General features: G+C 36.6%; 1 protein-coding gene across 7 annotated transcripts in view; it reads left to right on the top strand.

The window, feature by feature from the left end:
- The window catches only part of ZNF536 (zinc finger protein 536), a 427243-nt gene that overhangs the window by 345978 nt on the left and 59092 nt on the right, over nucleotides 1-22173 (top strand). The window contains exon 9 of one of the 7 annotated variants that reach the window (XM_054049389.1): nucleotides 2590-2630. The exons of the other annotated variants lie outside the window; for them this stretch is intronic. Within the exon in view, the coding sequence (XP_053905364.1) occupies nucleotides 2590-2603 (14 nt within the window). The 3' untranslated portion in view covers nucleotides 2604-2630. The remainder of the gene's footprint in view (nucleotides 1-2589; nucleotides 2631-22173) is intronic. 7 annotated transcript variants of the gene reach the window in all.

Below are 22173 nucleotides of genomic sequence, written 5' to 3'. Positions count from 1 at the left end.
GCCAAATTATCAGTGCTTCTCCTTGCTTGGCCTTATAGAGTGTCACAGCAGAGGACCAAGAAGTGTTGCCTTCCAAAAGGAACTAAGCCTGCTGTGCACTGAACCCTTGCCAGTCTGGGGAGAGAATAAGTGCCAGAGAATTGAACCTAGGCCTTTGCCATGGCAATTCACAGTGCTTTCCACGGTGCTTTTCTTCTGAGTTGTCTCTCTGAATACGATATTCAACATATTTCCAGTGCACCTGTGGCTGTAGGAGTTTTCTTGATGGCGCTGTTCTAGCAGTAGGAGCAGTGTTTTGTCACACGCATTTGATTTAGCCAAGAAGAACGTGTGGGAGTGATTCTGTCCTGAAGTAGTGGCAGTAGCAATACTGACCACCGACTTTGTGTTTTTAATTTTTAATTGTTTGGTCACTTAGTTTTTGGACATCTGCTCTGTTCCAGACTGGTACTTAATAGCAATGGGTTAGGTGGATGAAATTTCTCCTTATTAGAATTATTGGAATGGATTTTCAAAGTCACCTGAATGACTTAAGAATACAAATCCCATTGAAAATCAATTATTTCTATCACTCCATAGATGTGCAAAGTGCTTTACAGACAATTGTACAGTATATTCCCAAATATCACAGAGAGAGAAAGGGAAGTTAAATAGTTGTCTATTGTTGATTGAAAAAGCAGCTCACCGTTAAAGTAGTTTGGGGCAGTGAACTTAAGAGTTAGGTTAGAATTTAAACAAGATGCCTAGACAGTACAGAGATCACTTTTGGGGAAGGGATATATGGGACTTCTCTGGGATGGATCTTCAACTGGTGTACCTTTATCACAACTTAGGATCTGCCCCTACACCCTTTTTTTCACCTATGGGGTCTACATTATGGAGGCACACCCTCGGGTTAAGGAAGGCTAGTAACAGCTCCCTCCAGAGCCTATCAACACCAGTCTAAATGCCAAAGGAGATTGCTTTAATGGGAGGCCCTCCTAGAGGGCCCGAGTGCTCTGCAACTCTACAAAGATTTGGACTACATTTTTAGTTGCTTTTCAGTAGGTTTTTTCTTTTTAATTTATGAAATGCCACAAGCTGCTTGCTTACTAATAGTTAGAGCTAAATACCCAGTGCTCAGCGAGAGTGCACTCATAGATAGAATTGGTTCTGAGGCATGGGTGAGCATTTGAGGCCCCATACTGCAAGATGCTGAGTGTCCTCCATTCTGATTTGAAACTAAAGGATGTTCAGTCCCTAACCTGAGACACTCAGAACCTCACAGTGTGAGCTCTATGGCCCAATCCTTCTGCCATTGAAATCAATGGCAAAAGTCCTATTGACTTTAGTGGAGTAGTACTAGGTGCTTGGGCTAAACATCACAAGAGCCAGTTTGGAAAAGTGAAATGAAATATTTGCTGTTATCCCTGTTGATAGATAGTGGAACAACATTAAAATTCCAGCCCCCTGTGTCCTCTGCTGGGTGCGTAGATCTATTTCTCCATTTTCTTACACAATGTATAATTCTGCTCCCTAAAACAGAATAGAGTAACATGATCCAGCATTCACAAAACAATCTTTCTTGTTTGGGGGAATGGGGATGCTTGGAAGGAGGGGGAATGATGTTGGAAATGAACTGTCGTCTATTTAAAAAAAAAGAAAGAAAGCATACAGAGTCAGCCTTAAATCGGTACTTGTGAGTACAAGGCCAGAATTCCAGACCAAGCTTGCATCTTATCCCTTGTAATCATAGAATAGTTCTCATTGAAAGGACAGCAGGTTATGTGTTGAAAAGTGGTTAAGCTAAGCAGTGTTTAAGGAGATAATGCAAATGCGATGCCTCCATTATAAAGAGAGGGTATATATATATATTTTTAGAAATCATTCCTTTTGGTAAATATATTGTACATAAAATGACAGCTAGAATTTTTAAATCATTTTTGGAGGGGGGATGTTGGATTCCACTGAGCCCTAGTCAGGGGGACTTGTGCATGAGGTCACTGCCAAATTTCAAATGCCCTTTAAATCCTTTTTTTAATTGTAAACATATACAATCTTCTCGAATAAGGCCTAAAAAATTTAATACAGGGCTAAATTCACATTTTAAATATAAAAATATGTTTAATGTATTTACAGCAGTTGATTTAATTGTCTAAGTAAAACCAGCTTTGCATAAATTAATAAAATATTTGCACTGGGATAGCATGATAATTGCCCTGATTTTAGGGAATGAAGTGGTTAGGGCTTTTATTTACTCTACCTGCTAAGCTCATGCATCTAACACTTAAGCTAACGTGGTTTCTTCAGCACCAACCCTTTAACAAATATTCAAAAAGATGACTGAATTTTGCAAGTTACTGTATTTCATAGAAGGCTTTTTCCAAAGCTTCTATAGTCAATGAAAATTAAAAAAAAAACAAAACACTTTTTAAAATTGGATGTATAACAGTGGTAAATCTTGGCTATTTTTGGTTATTAAAAAGGTACACATGCATCACTAATTAACAATAGGATTTTTATAATAATTTTTGTAATATTATGTAATATTTAAATTTGTGTTGATTTTCTCAATTTTACATGTAGTAATTAATTTTGTCTTACTGACAGATGATTCTCAATGACTGATTTTCAAGAGAAAATCCAGACAGGTATTTTAACGCTTTGTTTTCATTCAAGAAGCCTTGTATTCATGGTTCTGGTTATCGTTAAGGGGCACTGAACTAGGCTCTGTTGTAAATTAAAGGGTTAGTATATTTAGATAACTGAATCCATTTCCATATCCTTATCTTTATGAAAATCTTTTGGGGGGGAGTGTAAGCAAACTAGGTTCCCACCCTCCTCTGAACAAAGCATGCCTATACCAGGAATATAATTCAAACTTTCTCCCTTCCTGGCTTTATTAACAAATGTAAGTATAACCACAAAACAGAAAGCTCAGTCTAAGCCTTTTCCCCAAGGTCGGCTGCTTCTAGGGTTTGCCCTGATGGCCCCCTTCCATCCGTAGCACCCTCTGTTCAGTCAGAAAAGGAAAGATTCTTTGATACCCCTCCCTCCTGCTATTTCCTGGTTGAAGATCACCTGCCACTATGATTCCTCAGTAATTTAGATTGAATCTTCATACAGAACACAAGCACCTGACATGCAGGTGATTCAGCAGAGGAACCCTGAATTCCTGTGCCATTCATCATCCTGTTACAGAGACGCTGCAGGGGATAAAGTTAGGCCAAAGTTAAAGACCCACTTTATATCCAGCTAACAAATCCTCTCTTTTTAGAAATCTCACAGTGAACGGGCAATATGGCAAACAACCAACTCCAATTTTGTATTTGGTTGTTTGTTTTGTTTTAACTGCAAATAACATATAGTATCTGCCTGTTTCTTTACAATTTTGAAGGTAATTGTTTGTCATTTCCCAATTAACTATTGGAACATTTAAGCCATAATGGACAGTGCACCTTTAACATACTCATTAATTTCTTGTTATGCTGTTTGAGTGCTATGAACTTATCTTTGTCTCTCTCTCTCTCTCTCTCTCTCCCCCCACCCTTCTGTCCCTAACTATTGATCCACGTCTTAGTCTTACAATCTATATATTTTTAGTATTTATTACCCTGAACTTGTAAATTGTGACATTGTAGTTAAGGGGCTGTTGGGGTTTCACAGTTTTTAGGGATTTGTTATTCAGCCATTTTAAATACACAAGGCTGATAGTTGGCGATAATTCTTTCCAAAGCATGTGTCATTCTCATTGCCATTAATTGGAGTTATAGGTATATTGATGCCTCTACATGAATATCCAGACCGGATGCTGTATTTCATTATAAAAACTGGCTAATCCCTGTTGTAATATTAGATCAGTGGGAAACATTTTTTGCCAGTTTTAGTGCTGTTTGGTAATATAGCTACAAATAAAACAAGTGTTGATGGACAGAAAGTAAGAATGATTGCAGCATTTGTGGCCTGATCGAATGATTGAAATCAGTGGGGGACTTTCCATTGACTTCAGTCGGGTTTGGATCAGGCTTCTGGTTTTCACTACAGGCTGGTCTGAAAATATCAGTTTTTATAGCATATAGAGCCTTTATATTTCTATCTTCTAACCATGTCTTGTTGGTGTCTTATCACGTCACTTCCTGCACCCTTTGCTATAACAGGGATGTCAGCCTTGATTACCTTCTTATGTGCCTCCACCTTCTTCTTCTACACTATCCCTACAAAGAACTCTCTTTCCAATCTGTCATTGAAATCCTTCCTCAAAGCCCACTTATGGAACAGTGCTTGTAAGAGGTTGTCTACACATGAAAGTCAATCCAGAAAAAAGTAGGGTGTGAATTTTAAAGTGGATTAACTATTTCTGAGTAACAATATGTGTAGACACATTTATTCCAGAATAAGAGCATCCACACATGGAGTTAATCAGGAATTGCTAGTCTGGAATAACTCCCTATGTAGACAAACAACTAATTAATGATGCCTAGGTTGAAAGGCAGTAGAGATAATTGTGTATGTGTGTATATGTGTGCGTTTGTATAGCACACGGCACAATGGGGCACTAATTCTGACTGGGACGGGGCCTTCTGGATAGTATAGTATTTAAATCCTATTCATTTTCATGATGGGTTGTGGAATAAGATTTTTGGCATAATCATTCTACTGACTTCATACATGGTTCATGAGATCCACTACTATCATCAAAAAGTATGTATGCCATTAAGGCTTAAATTCATTTTATATATTTTCTTAGAATCTGAAAAACAGAAGTATCAGTTTTCTAAGCACATGGACTTTTGTATATGCATAACCTATGCACACAGGCTGAGATCCTGCAAGGTACTGGGGCGTTCAACTCCCTTTTGGGATCTGGGCCATAGATACATGTCCAGTCAGGTATTTGTGCATTTTCATGGCCTGCCAGATACCTACCTGGATATATGTATATACCTACACCTAATCTGTGCATGCATTTCACTTATTTGGACCCATACATTATATACACACATGGAAATGTATGGAGCTCAGCCACCTTAACCAGCTGAGGATCTGGCCCATGATATGCATGCAATTGCCTGCAAATGTCTGTTTTAAATCATGGCTCAGATGTTTTGAGGTTATTTAGGATGGAAGGTCAGGGACAACCGTCACTTACACTCTCTCTCTTTCCTTCTTTTGAGCAACTCCTTCTGTAATAGTTTGTTACACAAGTTTTTGCTACTGCTGTCCTTGGTGGCATACGTCATAAGAAATTCCATCTGAATTCCTTTTGTGCCTACTTTCTCTTAGCATCAGATCATGCCCAATTGCTGTTAGATATGACACTAGCTTAAGTAGCCTTCTATAGCAGTTCCGTACTCCTTAACCTCCTCGTCGAAGGAATATAGATCTGGTTTGTTTTTGACTAAGATAATTTTGTCACTTGATATCCTGTACTTCCTCAATTTTTTTAATGATAATGCTGTCAAAGCTGATGTACAATATTCCAAATTATTTCTTTGCTATTCTGTTATAAAGTGCCCAAAGGGTTTCTAACACTTTACAGTCAATACCTCAGTTTGTGTATCACAGAGGTATCTTTACTTTTTTGTGCTGCTGTTGGGTCTTGTGATTAAGATTTTAGCACTTTATTCAGAATTCCTCACAGCACTTCTGTTGTGTCCCCATTAGTTGATGAGAACTCTAAGCATGTCATTCCTTTTCTCTTTGTACGTAGTTCACCCTAAATTTTTCTTTATTGAATTGTATAAAATCGCTTTCCATATTCCCTCAGAGACATTCAGCATTTTTCATTTTTTGACACCCTCATTTTTACTGTCTGCAGCTTCCCCTCCATTTTCTATATTACGTAAATTTCATCCCCCTTTCTTGTAGATTTCTTCTTTCAGGTCACTGATACAGAAAGTGAAAAAAATCAGCTTATTAGTGATGCTTGTGGGACACCAGCCAACACCTCCCATCGTCCTAATCTCTCTATGTTAATGTAAGGAAAAGCTGTGCCTTCAATATCCTATCCAGTTCTTTATCCAGTATTCAGCTCACCCTCTCTTCAAAACTTACTCACATTGTAAATTAGTCTTTCAGGAGGTAGTGCAGCAAAAGCCTTCTTAAAGTGCAAGTAAATCATGCTCACGGCTTTCTTCATCATTTTATTTTTTCTTTATTTTTTTTCAAAATATTCTATTAGTTTTGTTACGTATGATCTCCCTTTTGTGAAACCATGCTGAATATCTTTAATTAAATCATAACTTTCCCTATTTTGTCCCTGATTAGTGTTTCCAATACCTTCCCCACTGCTGAAGTTGGGCTTACTAGTGTTTAATTTCCTTGATCTTCCCTAGAGCTGTTACTACATTAGTCCTCCCATCCAGTGGCATTTCCTCTCCCTCCAAAGATATTTGCTAAAGCTTCCCTGTTCCTTTGCCTCTTCCTGCAAAATTCTGGCATGGAGCCCATCTTTGGTGACTGATTTTGGATCTTAAATAGTATTCCCAAAACATTTTTACCGCTTTACCTTTAATTTCATTTGTTAATCTTTCTAATCCTTGGTAGCTGGTGTTTCTTGACAACATGGCTCTGCCCCTGTTCCTGTTGAAGCTAGAAGGAGCAGGAGCCTGGGAGTGCACAGATTTGTTGGTTCCAAATGAACTTTTCATTGCTCTTAGAGCTTCTTTTTAAAGGTGGCCTCACCCTAACTTTTGAATGTCAGATCATTACACATATCTATCATAGGTATTTATATAGCCTCCATTGCTGTAGTATCTGAGCACTTCACAATCTGTAATGTATTTATCCTCACAATATCCCAGTTAGGTAGGATGGTGCTGTTATTCCCATTTCACTGATGGGGAGTTGAGATGCAGAAGGACTAAGTTGAAGGTCACATGGGAAATCTATGATGAAGCAGGAAATTGAACCCAAATCTTTGAGACCCACGCTAGCATGCTAATCAGTAGTCCATCCTTCCTCTTATGAATCCAAGATTTTTGACTCACAAATTTAGAGGTTGCTTTTGTGTCCTTAGTGTATTTTTGCTAAGTTATATGTATCTTCTTTATACTGATATTAATTCCTCTTTGAACATCTGCCATTTTCATATAGAATCACTTCTTCCATTTCTTTTATTCCATACAGGGTCTGCTCCTCCTCTCTCTGAAGTCAATTGGAAGTTTTGCCGTTGCCTTCCTTGAGAGCAGGAGCTAGCCTTGAGAGTCACTGACACTTCTATCAAAACTTAACCCTGCTGAAATTCAACAGCTTTATCTTTTAGTTGTAAATTTGGTCCTAACTCATTGTATGCATATTGTATGCAAAGAATGGATACTCAGAAGAACCCCATTCATTTTACTATAACCTTCCAGGCTTAGATTTGGGTCATAGCAGTTCTGCTGCCATGGGTTGCAAAGACAACATCAATAGAAAAGAGTGAGCTAAGGGAGGAATAAAAGTAGCTCGTTCGACTGTCTAGATCCCCTGGAATGTATTTCCCCACCATTCTTTAGAAGTCTCAGACTCTCATCAAAGTATTAAAATAGAAACAAAATATTTGTAATATTCTCTATCTTATTATATATATATATATATATATATATATATATATATATATATATATATATATATATATATATATATATAACTTAAAATAATTCAAAGAAATGTAAGTGCAAAAGGCATTAAAATAAGATTAGGTGCTAAATTTTCCAAATGGCACAGGAAGAATTTGTCCCATCCCTCTTGTTAACTACTATAGGAGTCAAGTGACTCTGTCCCTGCAAACTTCCATGGAAATGAACCCCCTAAGGCTGCAACTTAAACCAGAAAACAGCCACTCTGTCCTTAATTCACCTCATTTTGATTAAAAACTGGTACTGGATATGATATATAAGATCACACTTACTGCTCTGAGACCCTGGAAACCTGAGCATGATGGAATACATCAGGGGTGGAGTGGCAGCCTCGACTCTGAATATTTTTGCTTTTGTCAGTTAAAGTCAGACAGTGAATGTTACTGTAATGACATTTTATATCTTCCACTCTGTATTCTAGTGGAGGGAGCCACAGGTGTTCCACTGGAATTACTCACACATTTATAGAATTGGACATTCTGTCATTAAATGGACTTAAAACTAAAAAGCCTTTGTCTGTGAAAGGTGACCAATAGAAAGAGACTTTGGATTATCTGATATCCCATAACTTAATCATATGGCTCTTAAGAGTGGGACATAAGCAGCTGTGTCTCACTAATATGCATGCAATATGTGTAAAGTGATATGCTTTAATTCTAAACTTGTTTTTAGCAGGAAGAAAAAGCATTTAGATGAGGAACATTAAGATTCAGCATTAACCATTTTTTTCCTCAGGGCAAAATTATTCATCACCTGATATTTATTAAGACGGCATTTTTATTTTATTGCTATACACCATAAAGGGTCTTTCTAAACAGTCTCAAAGTTTTGTGATAAAGTTTAATAGAGTAGCTAACAGTATTTAACTGGACTTTCAAAATCAATGATTTTGAAAAAAGAGTTTATTTAAAAAAATAGAAATGTTGTCAGACAACACAGCTGAAATAACCAGGACAAGCATTCATTTAATTTACTATTTCAATTTAAAAATTTTTTATTCATCCTCCCATATTACATAAAATTGATTTCAGTATTGTAGTCTTAATTGTTAGTTTGTGTTGGTTTAATCTCTCTTATTTAAGTATGTTTGCTTTAATAATATTTTAAAAAAACTAAGACAAAGAAACTGTAGATTAGAGACTTTATTTTCAGGGTAAAATGATACGGATAAGTGAGCGTCAACTGACCAGAAATTATTTGCTTCTGTCTGTTAGACACGTAATGGAGTCATTTAACTAGTCAAATTAGGAGCTGTAGAAATGCACCATGCTTCATTACTGAGTTCGAATGGGCACCATTTTACATTTACGTCAAAAATTATCTCATAGCAAATTAATGTTTTCATTGTGCTGAAAAGTCAAAGCTGTGCAGTATTAGCACCACCTAGAGGACATAGCAAAATATTTTCAAAATGTTTTCAGTACAAGAAAAACAATGATGAATATATTATCTTTAAAAACCAAGTATCTTAAAAAAATCTCTAAAAACTTTCTCATGGTGTTTATATTATCTGTATCTATATCTATATCTAAACTAAACCAGATAGTTTAGCTCCATGAACTAAGAAAAAGTGTAATGACATAAATGCATACTTCTGAAATTACAAAGAAATTAACAGAATACTTTAATTCAATAGATTTGGTACATTATAGGAACACTGGGTAGTTTTCTTGCTTTATCCAGTTTCACACTTTTCCTTACATTGCAAATTGGTACTTTTGTGAGGTCTTTCAGTGTCTACACTGTTGGCTATGCATTTCTACATACAGAAAATAATTCTTTTTAAATATGAATATTTTCTTTTACTTGGGAAATAATTTAAACATTCTCTCTTTAATCTGAGAGTTTTACTAAAGTAATTTTGTATCTTCATTAAAAATTCCCAAAAAGCTAAAGAGAAATGAGTTGAGGAGAAAGTAGTTATTTAACAAATTAAACACTTATGCAAACAATTGATGGACAACTAGTGAAGAAGAAATGCTCAAGTGTACTGAAAGAACCCAGGTGAATGAAGAAAATGAGGAAGAAAATAGAATGCATCTTAAAAATATTTCATCACTACTCTGGGTGGCTCTGATGCCAAAAATGTAAAGAATAGCATAACATTTAAAGTAAGACATTTAAAATGTGCAAATTTTGTGTCTTCAACTTCTGGAATTACATTTTCCCAAAGAGATATTTGTAAGGTAGCCGACAATGTAAAACAGAATGTCTTTTGGCTAGGAACACTCAACAGGGAGTGAAGTTACAGTGGACATCTTCGACATCAAGGGTAGATGATTGCAAGGCATGTAGGTTCATACCCAAGTGTTTTGTGATGAAAGAATATGCCTAAGCTAAGTGCCTTAGCAACCACAGAATTGTGACTTATTGCTTTAATCAAACTTTAGGAGTTTGTGGAATAAAGTTGAAAAAACAATTAGCTAATAAGACTTACATCAGATACTCCATAGGCCATGATCCAAAGACCACTGATGTCAATACGAGTCTTTCCATTAATTTCAGTGGCCTATGGATCAGGCCCATAAAGCTCAAACTTGAAAACCCATTAATAGATTTTTAAGGTCAGAAGAGACCATTAGGATCATCTAGTTTGACCTTCTGCATAACATGGGCCATAGAATTTCACCCAGTAATTCCTGCAATGAGGGGATTTTCATACATGAGCAATTGGACCACTCCAGTGACTAGGGAATACTCATTTGAGGGTTTGCAGGATTTGAATGTTTCATCTGAACCTTCCTAAATGTAGGAAGGTTTTTTTTAATTGACAAGACTATCTAAACTTACTTTTCCGATGTTTATTGAATGTTTTGTTCTGTGTATCTTAATGAGTTTGCCATGTTAATATTCTTTGAAAGCTTTTATAGAATGAAAACCAACCAAAAAAACACTCCATATTTTTGACACAAAATATAATAGCCTGTTACAAATATGAGCAAATAGGAGTAAGTGGGACACAATTCCTGTGGTATTACATTTATCTCTGACACAAATGATCATTTATTAATTAAAATGCTGCCTGCCAACTCTATTTTGAAGACAAAAATTCCACATAATTGTGTCAAGTATGTAATTTTTGTTAGTATACTGTATTTTTCGTATTTCAATTAGATGCTCTTCAGGATCCTTTTGAAAATCAAATAATTGCTTGTGATATTATTTCCTGGCTAAGTACAGTATTTTAAACATATACTGTGCTGTAAGATCAAGAATTTGACAGTGACTTTAGGGCCATGCCAAATTGGTAGGCGAAAGAACGTGCCTGTGAGCAAGTTTTCCTTTTGTTCTAAACAAAGCTATTTTTTTTTAATGACTAAAGCTCATTGCTGAAAAGAATTTCTTTGAAACAGCAAACAAAAAATGTTAAGACTCTTGTTTACAAGTACTCTGGTGTTTTCTTCTTTAACTGTAGAAACACTTTACCTATTACCATGAATCTTGTCTGCTGAGATGTTTCAGCCTTCATGTTATGTTTACCAAGGCCAGACTAGAGGATCAAATAATTTATAACCATTCCTGTTGGATTTTATGTAATAACTTTGGAACTCATATAAAGTAATGATCCACAAACTCTTTTAATGTTCATTATAAAATATGAAATATTTCTCAGAACCATTGCAATTATGTGACCAGACATAACTGTTTCACACATGAGTAAATACAGGGAGGTTTAACATAACTTTATTATCTTCCTGTCTTTTCCTCTCATTGATGTGATAATGCTGTTTTAATATTTTCCTAAAGAAAAGTTAAGTAATTTCAGAATCTCTATTGAGGCCTAGTTTATTGGTTTTTGTAATAGAGCACTGAAGAATAATTATATTTATGATTAGACCGACACGAGTACATGTTATCTGAATAGGAGTAAAATACCCCAAAAGCTTTCTGTAATTGTAGATGTTTGTCACTATGTCTACTGAATTTTTGTGCTATTTAAAGTTGATAAAAGGAAATATTTAGGATCCATCTATCTAGCCATTTATTCTGTGCTCATCACTGTAGTATCAAGGCACCTTACTAGAGGACTTTCTGATTTTTATTAGATATTAAAGTGTTAATGGATATGGAATGGGAAAACCAGTTAAAATCTCATGCAGTAACAGTCCATTGATTATTTAGGGGAAAATACCTCCCTCCAAAGGAAAAACCATGAATGAAGAAAAGTTCTCAACACAGAGGAGAAGATTCATCTTATGGTGTTTCCTCTGTCTCCTGCCCTTGAGGAAGAGGGTTTAGGAGATCACAGAGAGTGGGAAAGGGTGAGGTCTATAAATCTGGTGGAGCTCATGGCTCACCAGGAAAACCAGCCTACATCCCCGGAGATCCAAGTCTCCTCACAGTGCTCAGGAGGCCCCATTTTAGGACTAATGCTGCTGTTGGGTTTCCCTTTGAAGTTTGTAAAATGGGAGATGAAGATACAATGGTCAGTTACTGCTCCTTGCACCAGCAGTTCCTCCTGTGTAATTGTCAAGCTGTACAGAGGGGAATGTGCCACAGAAAGAGGTTGCTCCTTTACCCTGCCACCTGAGACCAAACATCCCAATCCATGGCTGTGTGTTTCATGCATGTAGGTTATACTCGTGTCAGTGGCCATTTGGAGCATGCCACATGTGACAGTGCATAGTGGAGTTGTTTGAAGTCATCCTTTAATTCTGCCATATGAATGAAGTACTTACACTGCAGACCTTTTTTACATTGGCTATTCAAAAAGCTTGGATAGTTAGAATGAGAATTAAAGCTGGAAAATACAATTATTTTGTATTTGTATTATGGCAATGCAGAGATGTCCCAGTCAGAAATGTGGCCCCTTTTTGAAACTTGGAAGGCATTTCAGACTATATATATGCTTAATCTTGTGTGGTTTACCCAGACAAAAGTCCTGTTACTCTAGTGACCATTTTATCTAAATAAAGGCTGCAGGATCACCAACTGTGTTCCTAATTGGTGAAATTCACCCCAGTGTAGAGGACCCATGCCCCAAGGGTGCCCCTTTGAGAGAAATTTACCTTATTATCCCTTACCTATGACAAAATGAGCCTCTGTACTTGGTCTGAATAAGCTGGCATGGAGAGGCATGTACAATATGGCTGTAGACCTGTGGAGGGTTCAGTAGATTTCATCCAATTTCCAAAACACATAGGAATTTCAGCGACTTTTCCAGCCTATAGGTTGGAATCAGGGCCGGCTCCAGGCACCAGCTGACCAAGCAGGTGCTTGGGGCGGCCACTTCGGAGAGGGGCGGCACGTCCAGCTGTTCGGCGGCAATTTGGCAGAAGGTCCCTCACTCCTGCTCGGAGCGAAGGACCTCCTGCCGAATTGCTGCCGCAGATCACGATCGCGGCTTTTTTGTTTGTTTGTTTGTTTTTTTGTTTGGCTGCTTGGGGCGGCCAAAACCCTGGAGCCAGTCCTGGTTGGAATAGCAGCATTGAAGGCTCTCACTGCAGCCCCACAACCTTCCAGGGGACTGAAAGGTTTAATTCCATCCCCCAATCTCCTGTTTCGCTCCTTTTACTCAGGCTTTGTGCGGTGAGAGGTAAATTTCAGGCATTGAGAGGAAGGAAGAGAATTCATAAATGTTATTTTCATGAGTCAGGCAAAGTGATAAGTGGTGAAGCACAGCAGAGCCATGAATCAGTTAGGTATGGTCATTCCTAAAGTGAGAAAATAACTTGTTTATTCCACACAGTCCCTTTGCTGTGTGTTATATGTGTAGAACATTCCATTCTCTTTTAAGTTTTAAATTAAAATGATTTTATTTTGCTTTATGAAATGCTGATGCATTAAAGTATGATTCTACTTGTCCTTTTGCTGGTAGAAAAATATGGTGTGACTAATGACACGATGAGATAATATATTCATGAGGTCCAAAGGATGTTTGTATTAAAACAATGTGCTCATTCTCACTTAAGACCGTTAGTGTAGCTTTGTACAGCTTTAAACAACATTAATCAATTTTCAGTTTACAAATTTCCACATGCAAAATTTGAAATTTTCAAATGTAAAGAGAAACTGAGATTTTTCACCAATAACATTTCATTTTCACTATAGAACTTTTTTTATCGTTACAAATGACATATTTTGCCTAAGAACAAATCACAATTGTTGACTTGTGTGTCAAATGAAAATTTACCCCTTTTGTAATGAAATTTCTCAGTTTTGGCAATGAAGACCAACTTTTACTTTTTCTGGACAACTATGAAAAATTCAAAACCAAACCGCAAATCATTTCACGTTTTACAAAACTGTTCAAAGCATGATTTTCTCTGAAGTTCTGAAATTTGTTTTCCACATCTCTAGGCAGGCTTTAAAGTCACGTTAACTTGTACAAGGATAAAATATGTATTGTAATGAAACAGGCAACTTTGGAGTCTTGGCTTTTACAAATGGAACCTATACAGATTGGGTATTAAGATATTCTAAAACACAATAAAGGATAAAGCACCAAACTTCCATAGCCATAGACAAAAAGAATAAGGCTTCATGCAGCCAAAGCTTATATACAAACATTTTGTCGCTGTTGTCAGAGCTATTTCTCTCCAAACTTCCAGTCCAGTTTCCTAGGATTTCCCTTCAGGACTTCTTCCATCCTAACCTCCTAGTTCCTTCTTGCTCACAGAAACTCTTTTTTTTATGACAGTTGAAGCTAATTACTTTCCTACCCCATTTCCCACTCCAGCAAGTATGACTTGGTAGTCCTTTCCCTGCATGTTACAGCAAGGTTTTGTACCTGAGCTTGGAGTGATTCAGCAAAAGACTCCTGCATTTCTATATAGGTTTTAGCTGTGAAATGGCTGCTGAATAATGTGTCTGCAAGTCCAATGACTGCTAACCTATGCATAGCAGCTGTATAGGTCTGAATCACGCAGCTTTCTTGTCATGCCCCTAGGCATATGTTGTAGAGAGAGTTTGGCCTCACGTATTTTAGATTGTTATTATAATATTAGTATTTTAAGGGACTTTGCCTTGCCTGGCACATGAAAACTATATTTTCATTTCGATGTAAAAGAAAGTAAAAGCACAACATCCTCCCCCAAAAAACCCAAACACAAGCCGCATTAGCACTAGCATGAGGAGTAATGTCAGTGTTATGATTCACCTTGGGGTTACTTTATATTATTGTCCTTAGATTTACTTGAGAGAAAGCTAGTGCTTTTTCTTTAGAATCAAGACTATTTAAAACAAAATGATCATATTTTCTGTGATGCATTACTTTGTAAGAAATTGTATCAGAGCATCTTTTTGAATAAACCTATCCATTATATAGAATGTATGATTCAAATCTGAAACAAAAAAATAATTTAAACAATCTTTTAAACATCAGTATTAGGTTGGATTCCTTTTTTAAAGAATATTATCCAGTCATCTCTTTTATGTTATCATTATTTCAGTTATAAAAACTGAAATCAGTTGTCTTTAAGTCTTAGTATTCTTTCACCATTGATGTACACAGAATTGTTGACTGTCAATATTGCTGAGTGTACAACTGGCACACTTATGTTAGCTCGTCTGAAACACTGTCTCTTGAGATTCAAAGGATGTCATTCCTGTCTAAGTGGTAGAGTGATAATACATCTGCACTCTCTGTATGTGACACCTAAGTGTCATGTGGCTTTGTCAATGGACAGCAGTGCCTGTCATTTTGCTGTGAGACCCAACATAAAGTGTACATCACCCTTGACACAAAATAAAGTGCAGTGCATAAGGGAGGTTATTCCAGGTGTCCATGGAATTTGAGTGCTCTGTTTTAATAGCCAATATTATACAATAGCATTCTCTACAGGCTAAATGTTGCTCTGCTACATTGGAGTAAATTCACAGTAGCTTCACTGACCTTAAAGCGCCTGCTCAGACTTCAATAGGTCAGAGGATTAAAAGGCCAAAAAGTCAGTGATGTATTTCAACCAATAAGTGTTGTTATGGGTACGGCCTGAGAGCCAGGGTGTGGTTTTAGTGAATACCTGGCCCCAAACACGCCCCCAATCCCACACAGACGTCTACTGCTCCTAGGCAGAATAATTTAAATGAGGAAAGTCAGTGGAGTTATTCTGGATTTACATTGTTGTAATTGAGGGAATTTGCTCAATAAGGAATCATATAAATGGGCATTTAATATATCCAGGGCTATTGTTAGTAGATATTTAACTTAAAAGAAAGTATTTTGATTTTTTTCCTTTTAGCCTTCTGCTTCATGCCTCACAGTACACTCTAACTCCCCACACTAATTCATAACGCTTAATTATAAGGTGGCAGTCACAAAAGAAAGATTCAGATTGTTCAGTGAAAATGTGAAGTTATTTTATTCATCATTCTCATCACATCTTGGAAGTACCAATCAAAGATAGCTGAAATATTTTCCTAAATTAATTAGAACCTGCCTTAATTCCATGGAGTGTTTCAGAGTTGCCACTGATGTCAGCGGATGTCATTTGGAATGAATGCAGGATCAGACCCTAAAAGTTAGTTTTTGTTGATGATGATTATTAAGCAGTAAATCAAATGACAGTCAGCAGCAGCAGGGAGTGATTATAGTGTCGCGGGACTAAGGCCACAAAGCGTTGAGTACCCTTAACTTCAAAACTTCTGTAAAAAAGGGTTATATTTCATCTCAATGGTTCCTTACTAACTGTTGAGCAATTAGACAATTTTACCAAATCTTATCCTGTCTTAGATTGTAAGTTGTTTGGGGCAGGGCCTTTTGTATATTTCCACAACAGGGCCCTGTGCTTTCCAGGGAGCTCTGGGCATTACTGCAATGTATATAAAACATAATAATAATGGTAGTCTTGAGGAGTTAGTGGAAAACAGCTTTGAGGATCAGATTCTTATAGATTAAGTGTTTAGTCCACTTAAAAGTATCCTAATGTTCCTCTTGGCAATTGATACGAATGTGACTCCCATGAACGTATTTTCCATTTGGATAAAAATTAATCATAAGGTGAAACATACGTACAATGCTAATTCCATTTTTCCTAAAGATCTTGTGAAATTTTTGTAGTTAAAAACACCTATTTCAGGATTTGTAAGCACAATTAGAGTTGGTTAACCTTTTTTACAACAAATATTTTATGCTATATGAGTGCCATTAGAAGGCAAAGCTTGAAAGTTTTAGCAAAATATATCTTACACAAGGTATTTATAATATTGAAGATTGCAGTGGAACTGGCTGAATTGGTAAGTATAGATTTCTCGCGTAGCTGTTGATAGCCCTATGGTGAAAATACACTCTATATTGATTTTCACTGGAGACTATATTATTAAAATATATAAATGTAAAAATTGACTTTGGAAATTAAAAAACAAATTATACCTATAAATCAGGGATAGCTGATAAACTAATAAATATCTATCACTATTATATCTCATTATTTCCCAAAGATATCTGAAAGGCACTTAATTGCAACTCAGTAATCAATTATTCAATTAACCCGCTTCTCATCAAATATATATTTGATACAGTTTTGTGAAGCTTGGGCTCTAAAAGGTTTATATTGATTGCAAGTTTTAAGGCCACATGTTTCAGTTATTGGATCTGTGCAGTCAGATTGACATCTCAGGTTCACTAGAATATGCAAATGTTTTAGTGTAGTGAGTTTCAAAGATGGTTAGAATCGTGAAGTTGATTTGCACTATCTTTTAAAATCATTTCCTAGTAACTATCTGACAAAAGTGAGCTGCTTATATAACACATTATTCAAAATTATTCATAAGTATCCAGCTAATTTTTGTGTGGCTTATTTAATGCTTTGGGTTGACTGTGAACAACTTTTTACAGGTATTCGCTATTCAAGATGTGTTGGTTAGAACTACTCAGAAAACTCCCTACAAAACATTTTTGTAGGACTTTGCCGGTTTGTCACAATCTAAATATTTTGCAAAGGCATTTAGATATCAAGGAAATTCTAAGGGAACCCAGGCAGGAATCAGACGGAAACCTGCCTAGTTTCCTGGCAGTTCACCCACCCGACTCCTTGGCAGCTCACATCAGCTTGCAAAGGGGGCTGCAGAGGATCTGAAATCCTGGAATCTCTGGCTCCCAGGAGGATGGCTCCAGAGTACCTGTCTTCATTTCCCTAGATAATTTCAATTTTTTTTCTTTTGTTCCTAACTGAAACAAAACCAAATTTTGAAATTTCAAAATCCTCCACAAAATGAAATTTTCTTTCTCCACCCAGTTCCAGTGTTGGTTAATTGTGATTAGTCAGTTAAGTTTCATGATGTTAATTCTGTTAATTCATTGGATGTGTGTGAAACCAATTTGGGAGAGAATACTCACATGTCTGAATCTAAAGATTCAGTTTCCACGAATACGCCTGTATGTTTGAAGTTTACTTTTTACAAACAGTCATGCCAGGAAAACCCGATTGCTCAAATGTTCATGGGAAGTGAGCACAAAAAGTGTGAGTATAGATGAAGCAAATCTATTTAAAAATTCACCCAGTTCTAATAGTTTTTGGATACAAGAGTCGTAAAATACAGCCAAATGCTGCTCTCATTACTCCCACAGTCGCCGTGTGAGAGTAGAATGAGCAGTATTTGGCCCACCCACTTTATACACATGCAGCAATCAATTGGGCCATATCCTGGGGTGCACTTGATGTGCACAGTGTGTAGGTCAGAAGTGTACATGTCCAAAGATGGCTTAAAGCTTTTGCTTTTTCCCAGTCATTTTGCTGCTGTGTGCAGGGCTGTTCTCCATGCATGGAGTTAGAGAAGCCTAAAAGCTGCTCTAATTCATGCTAGCTGCAAACAGGCTCAAAGGACCAAAATCACAACTGAGGATATAATTGGCACTAAGGCATTCTGACCACATTTCCTTTTCCTTGCTATGCTGGCAGTAGTGTGTGTCACGTAGAGTGACCAGATAGCAAGGGTGAAAAATTGGTATGGGGGGTGTGTGGGGGGGTAATAGGCACTTATATAAGACAAAGCCCCAAATATCGGGACTGTCCCTATAAAATGGGGACATCTGGTCACCCTAGTGTCACAAAAGGTCATCGGTTGGTTTTATGCTACTGCAGGATCAGCCTTACATTGGGGTGATCTCCCTGGGCCTGAGCTACAATGGCTTTAGGGCAAGACACCACTAACCGTGCATCAAAAAGCGACTAACACTGTGCCAGAAAGTCTACCCATTAACTCTAATGTGAGGTAGTTAGATTATCTGCCTTAACATCAAAGCCCAGTGACTACATGGGTAGATAATTTTTGGTAGGGGCAAGAAAGGGTTGTTTGTTCTTTTATTAAAGCAAGTAATAATAGTTCTGAAATACTTTTTAATCAAAAGTTAAATGTCCTAAACCTTAGATTTTCTAATAGACCACTCTTTTCATCATAGAAGGCAACAATTGTACAAAGAGATTCTTACATTTTTGTGCTCCAAAATGGTCAGAGAACACTTACTGTGTAAAGACGGGTCTAGTAGGGATGAAATTGACTGCTTTCCTTCACTGGCGCTTTCTCTTGTTGATACGTTGATTTGTAAGTATATGAGGGTAAGATTGTTAAATAGAGATGATATACATAGAGGCAAAACCCCTGAACTGTGTTGCAACAACTTGCTAGATTTCTTCTAGTGGTCTGTAGTTAGATCAAAAGAGAAGTGTAATCTTTGAAGGTCCTTTAAATGTGTTTGGTATAGAGTGTACCCAAATATTCATTTCTGGCAACTCTCTTAACAATCTTTTTGGTATTTAGATTTTGTTGTGAGTGTGCTTCAGTGTCTAATAGATTAATTTAGTTCCTTGGAAAAGGTCTTTATGGGATTTTTAACTGTTGCACTCATTATTGAATAAACAGTATTTTCTTCATGTAAAAACAGCAGATTTTTTCCTCTTAAAAACACATTCATAATCAAGATATTAGCAAACAGGGCTTCCCCCCCACCCCCCGGAAAAATATCATAAATAGTCTTGGTATGACCTTGTTAATGCAGGACCACTTTAGTAATCTGTGCCTAATGATTTTTTACATTAAACCACAGCTTGTGTTGGACCCTTGTGTGTCACAGTAATTTAAGAACAGTCATTTTGCACATTCCGATCCCATTATGTTACATTGTTACTGAATAAAGACTGGTATTATGTTGCTCCTATAAAGGGCAGAAGTGGCCTGAATTTTATCTGCTGAACGAATCAATGTGGATTATGTCAGCTGAAAAGAATTGTGGACTGTAGTCTCCAGCAGATGGGGGAGATTTTAAAAATGTATCTGTTTGGTTCTGAATACATCAGCTAAGATAATACCTTGTGGTGACTGAAAAGTAGTTTTTCTCTCTTTTTTTTTCAATGAAGACTGTACCAATTATCATTTCAACATAAAGTATTAGGAGATCAATTGGGAACTGAATGCCATTTCCTAATGTTAATACAGTGTTTTATTTAAGCTGCCTTGACAGGCTGTCTAGGCTGTGGGAAAAAGACTGAGCAAATAATGAGTAAAGGGTTTAGAAAAAAGACAGAGGGTGGAGTTTGGCAAACGATGTGAGCTATTCATCAACAACTCAACAAGGATGATGGAAATAATAAGCACTCCTTAAAGAAAAGGGGAAAGGATTTTTTTTTAAAGAAACAGTTTCCTTTTTAAAAAAAAAGGCATATTCAACTCTAACTTTGTATTACTTTCTGATTAGCCGATTTTAAACTTCCTGGAATCAGCAAATGCTTCCCTTTGAAATGGATAGTATGCATTTAAACAGTGTACATTCTTTAGCAATCAGTTAAAAAAACAGTGTCTAATTTCCTGTTCATTCGTGCAAATTTCTTACCATGTGGCATTGTCATTTAATATCTAAAGTACATTAATGCAGTTCTTTAACACAAAAACCCTCAGACAAATCCCCTGTGTGAAATAATTTGTGTGAACTTTGAACTGACCGTGAATAAAATCAAGATCTTATTATGCCCTTTATTTATATGGTATAGAAAACCTTTGAAACGTAATACTAGCACAGATACAATATACACATCCAGTGTGATGTTTAAAATAAAATAACTTTCTTACATTTTTGAAGTGTTTCCCGCTATTTAGATATTTTATGGTACCTCTGAAAAATATTTACCTTAGAAATCAATAGGATATTCTAATATTATTGTGTTCCAAGTTGCTGCATTTCTATTCAGCAGATATAATTCCACCATCTGTAAAGTTCTAGATTTTATAATACTTATAAGCTGTTTTTAATCTTTTTTCACTGCCATGTTCTGTCCTGAAATGTCAAAGTGTGCAGAATAGGTTTTGGAATTAACATGACAGTTAAGAAACTTGGCAAGGTTTTACAGCAGATTGTGACATTAACAAAATACAAAGGAGAATGGTGAAATTAACATTAATGTAGGCTTGCAGACACTATAAAAATCTATATGTCCATGATCACGGAACTAAAAATAGGGGTGTTTTTTATGTTGATGCCATTAAATACAGATCTTTACTATGAAAAGAAATTCCCATATGAAAAGCAACTTACTAAAAAGTAATGCTGTAATCCCATCTCTGTTCTGAACAACAGGTTTATGTATCCTAGGTCAAGTAGGCATATGGTTATTTTTGTTTGCTGATGTTGTTTTAGGTTTTTTAATCTGTGATGAAACTGCTCTGAAAGCACCGATATTGTTTTTCAACAGCTGCAAAAGATATAATATGATAGATGTACTGATAAGTGGTGGTTAGTGCCTCCTGTCCTACTAAAGTTTGGTGGTGGAGGCGCTCAGTACTTTCCAGGATTGGCATGGCTTTGTTTTGCTGTGGTGTCTTAGTGTATGCTGTTTTAGAACTGTGTAATCCGTCAGAATGCAGAATTTTAGAAATATTCAGTCTTACAAAACCTGGAAATATTGAGTGCCACATAGATCAAAAGAAGAGTTAAGATGTTAGGGAAACTAGCAAGAAAAAGATGCTAAGACTATGCAACATTTTCAAATTTAAAATGTTCTGTTTGAATTTTCAAGTGGTCACCAACTCAGAGCCCTATTCAGCAGAAGTCTGGGATCATTGTCTGCAAAGGCTTTACAAGCTGCAGCCGTTTGGCACTCACAGAATCTACTCCTGATACTACAGACAAAACTCTCTATTCATCACCTCTGATATCGTGCTCTAGCTTTGTCAGACATGGAATATGAAGATGTAGCTTCTCTTCTGATCCTTAAGTGGTTTATATGAGTGAATTGTTATATGCTGCACAAAAAGAAAAGTTATGTACAGTATTTACCTTACAGAGGATTCACAGAGGTTGACTTTCAGGAACACTAGCATACTGTTTAGACTTCAGTCTCTGAATGGAGTCTCAGACTAGTATTTCCAGGTTCTTCACCTTGCTGTTATCCATCAGCTCAGACCTCAAACCTAATTACTTACAGAAGTGCAAACACATTTATTGTTACCCTCACCTATGCCATACACAGAGTCAGGCCCTTAGCTTACTCATGCACAACAGAGGCAAGAGCTTTTGTGACTGCATGGCACAGTTCAACGAAGCTTATTTTTCAGGGCTGAACCCTTTCCAGGCCACATCACTTATCTTGTCATAATGCTTTGTCGACACTTTTTTAGAACACTGTTAACATTTTTTTTTACCTGG

Source organism: Malaclemys terrapin, chromosome 14, assembly GCF_027887155.1.
Source record: "Malaclemys terrapin pileata isolate rMalTer1 chromosome 14, rMalTer1.hap1, whole genome shotgun sequence".
Lineage (NCBI taxonomy): Eukaryota > Metazoa > Chordata > Testudines > Emydidae > Malaclemys > Malaclemys terrapin.
The sequence above is the reverse complement of the archived record's forward strand: the minus strand, read 5'-3'. Positions and strand labels throughout refer to the sequence as shown.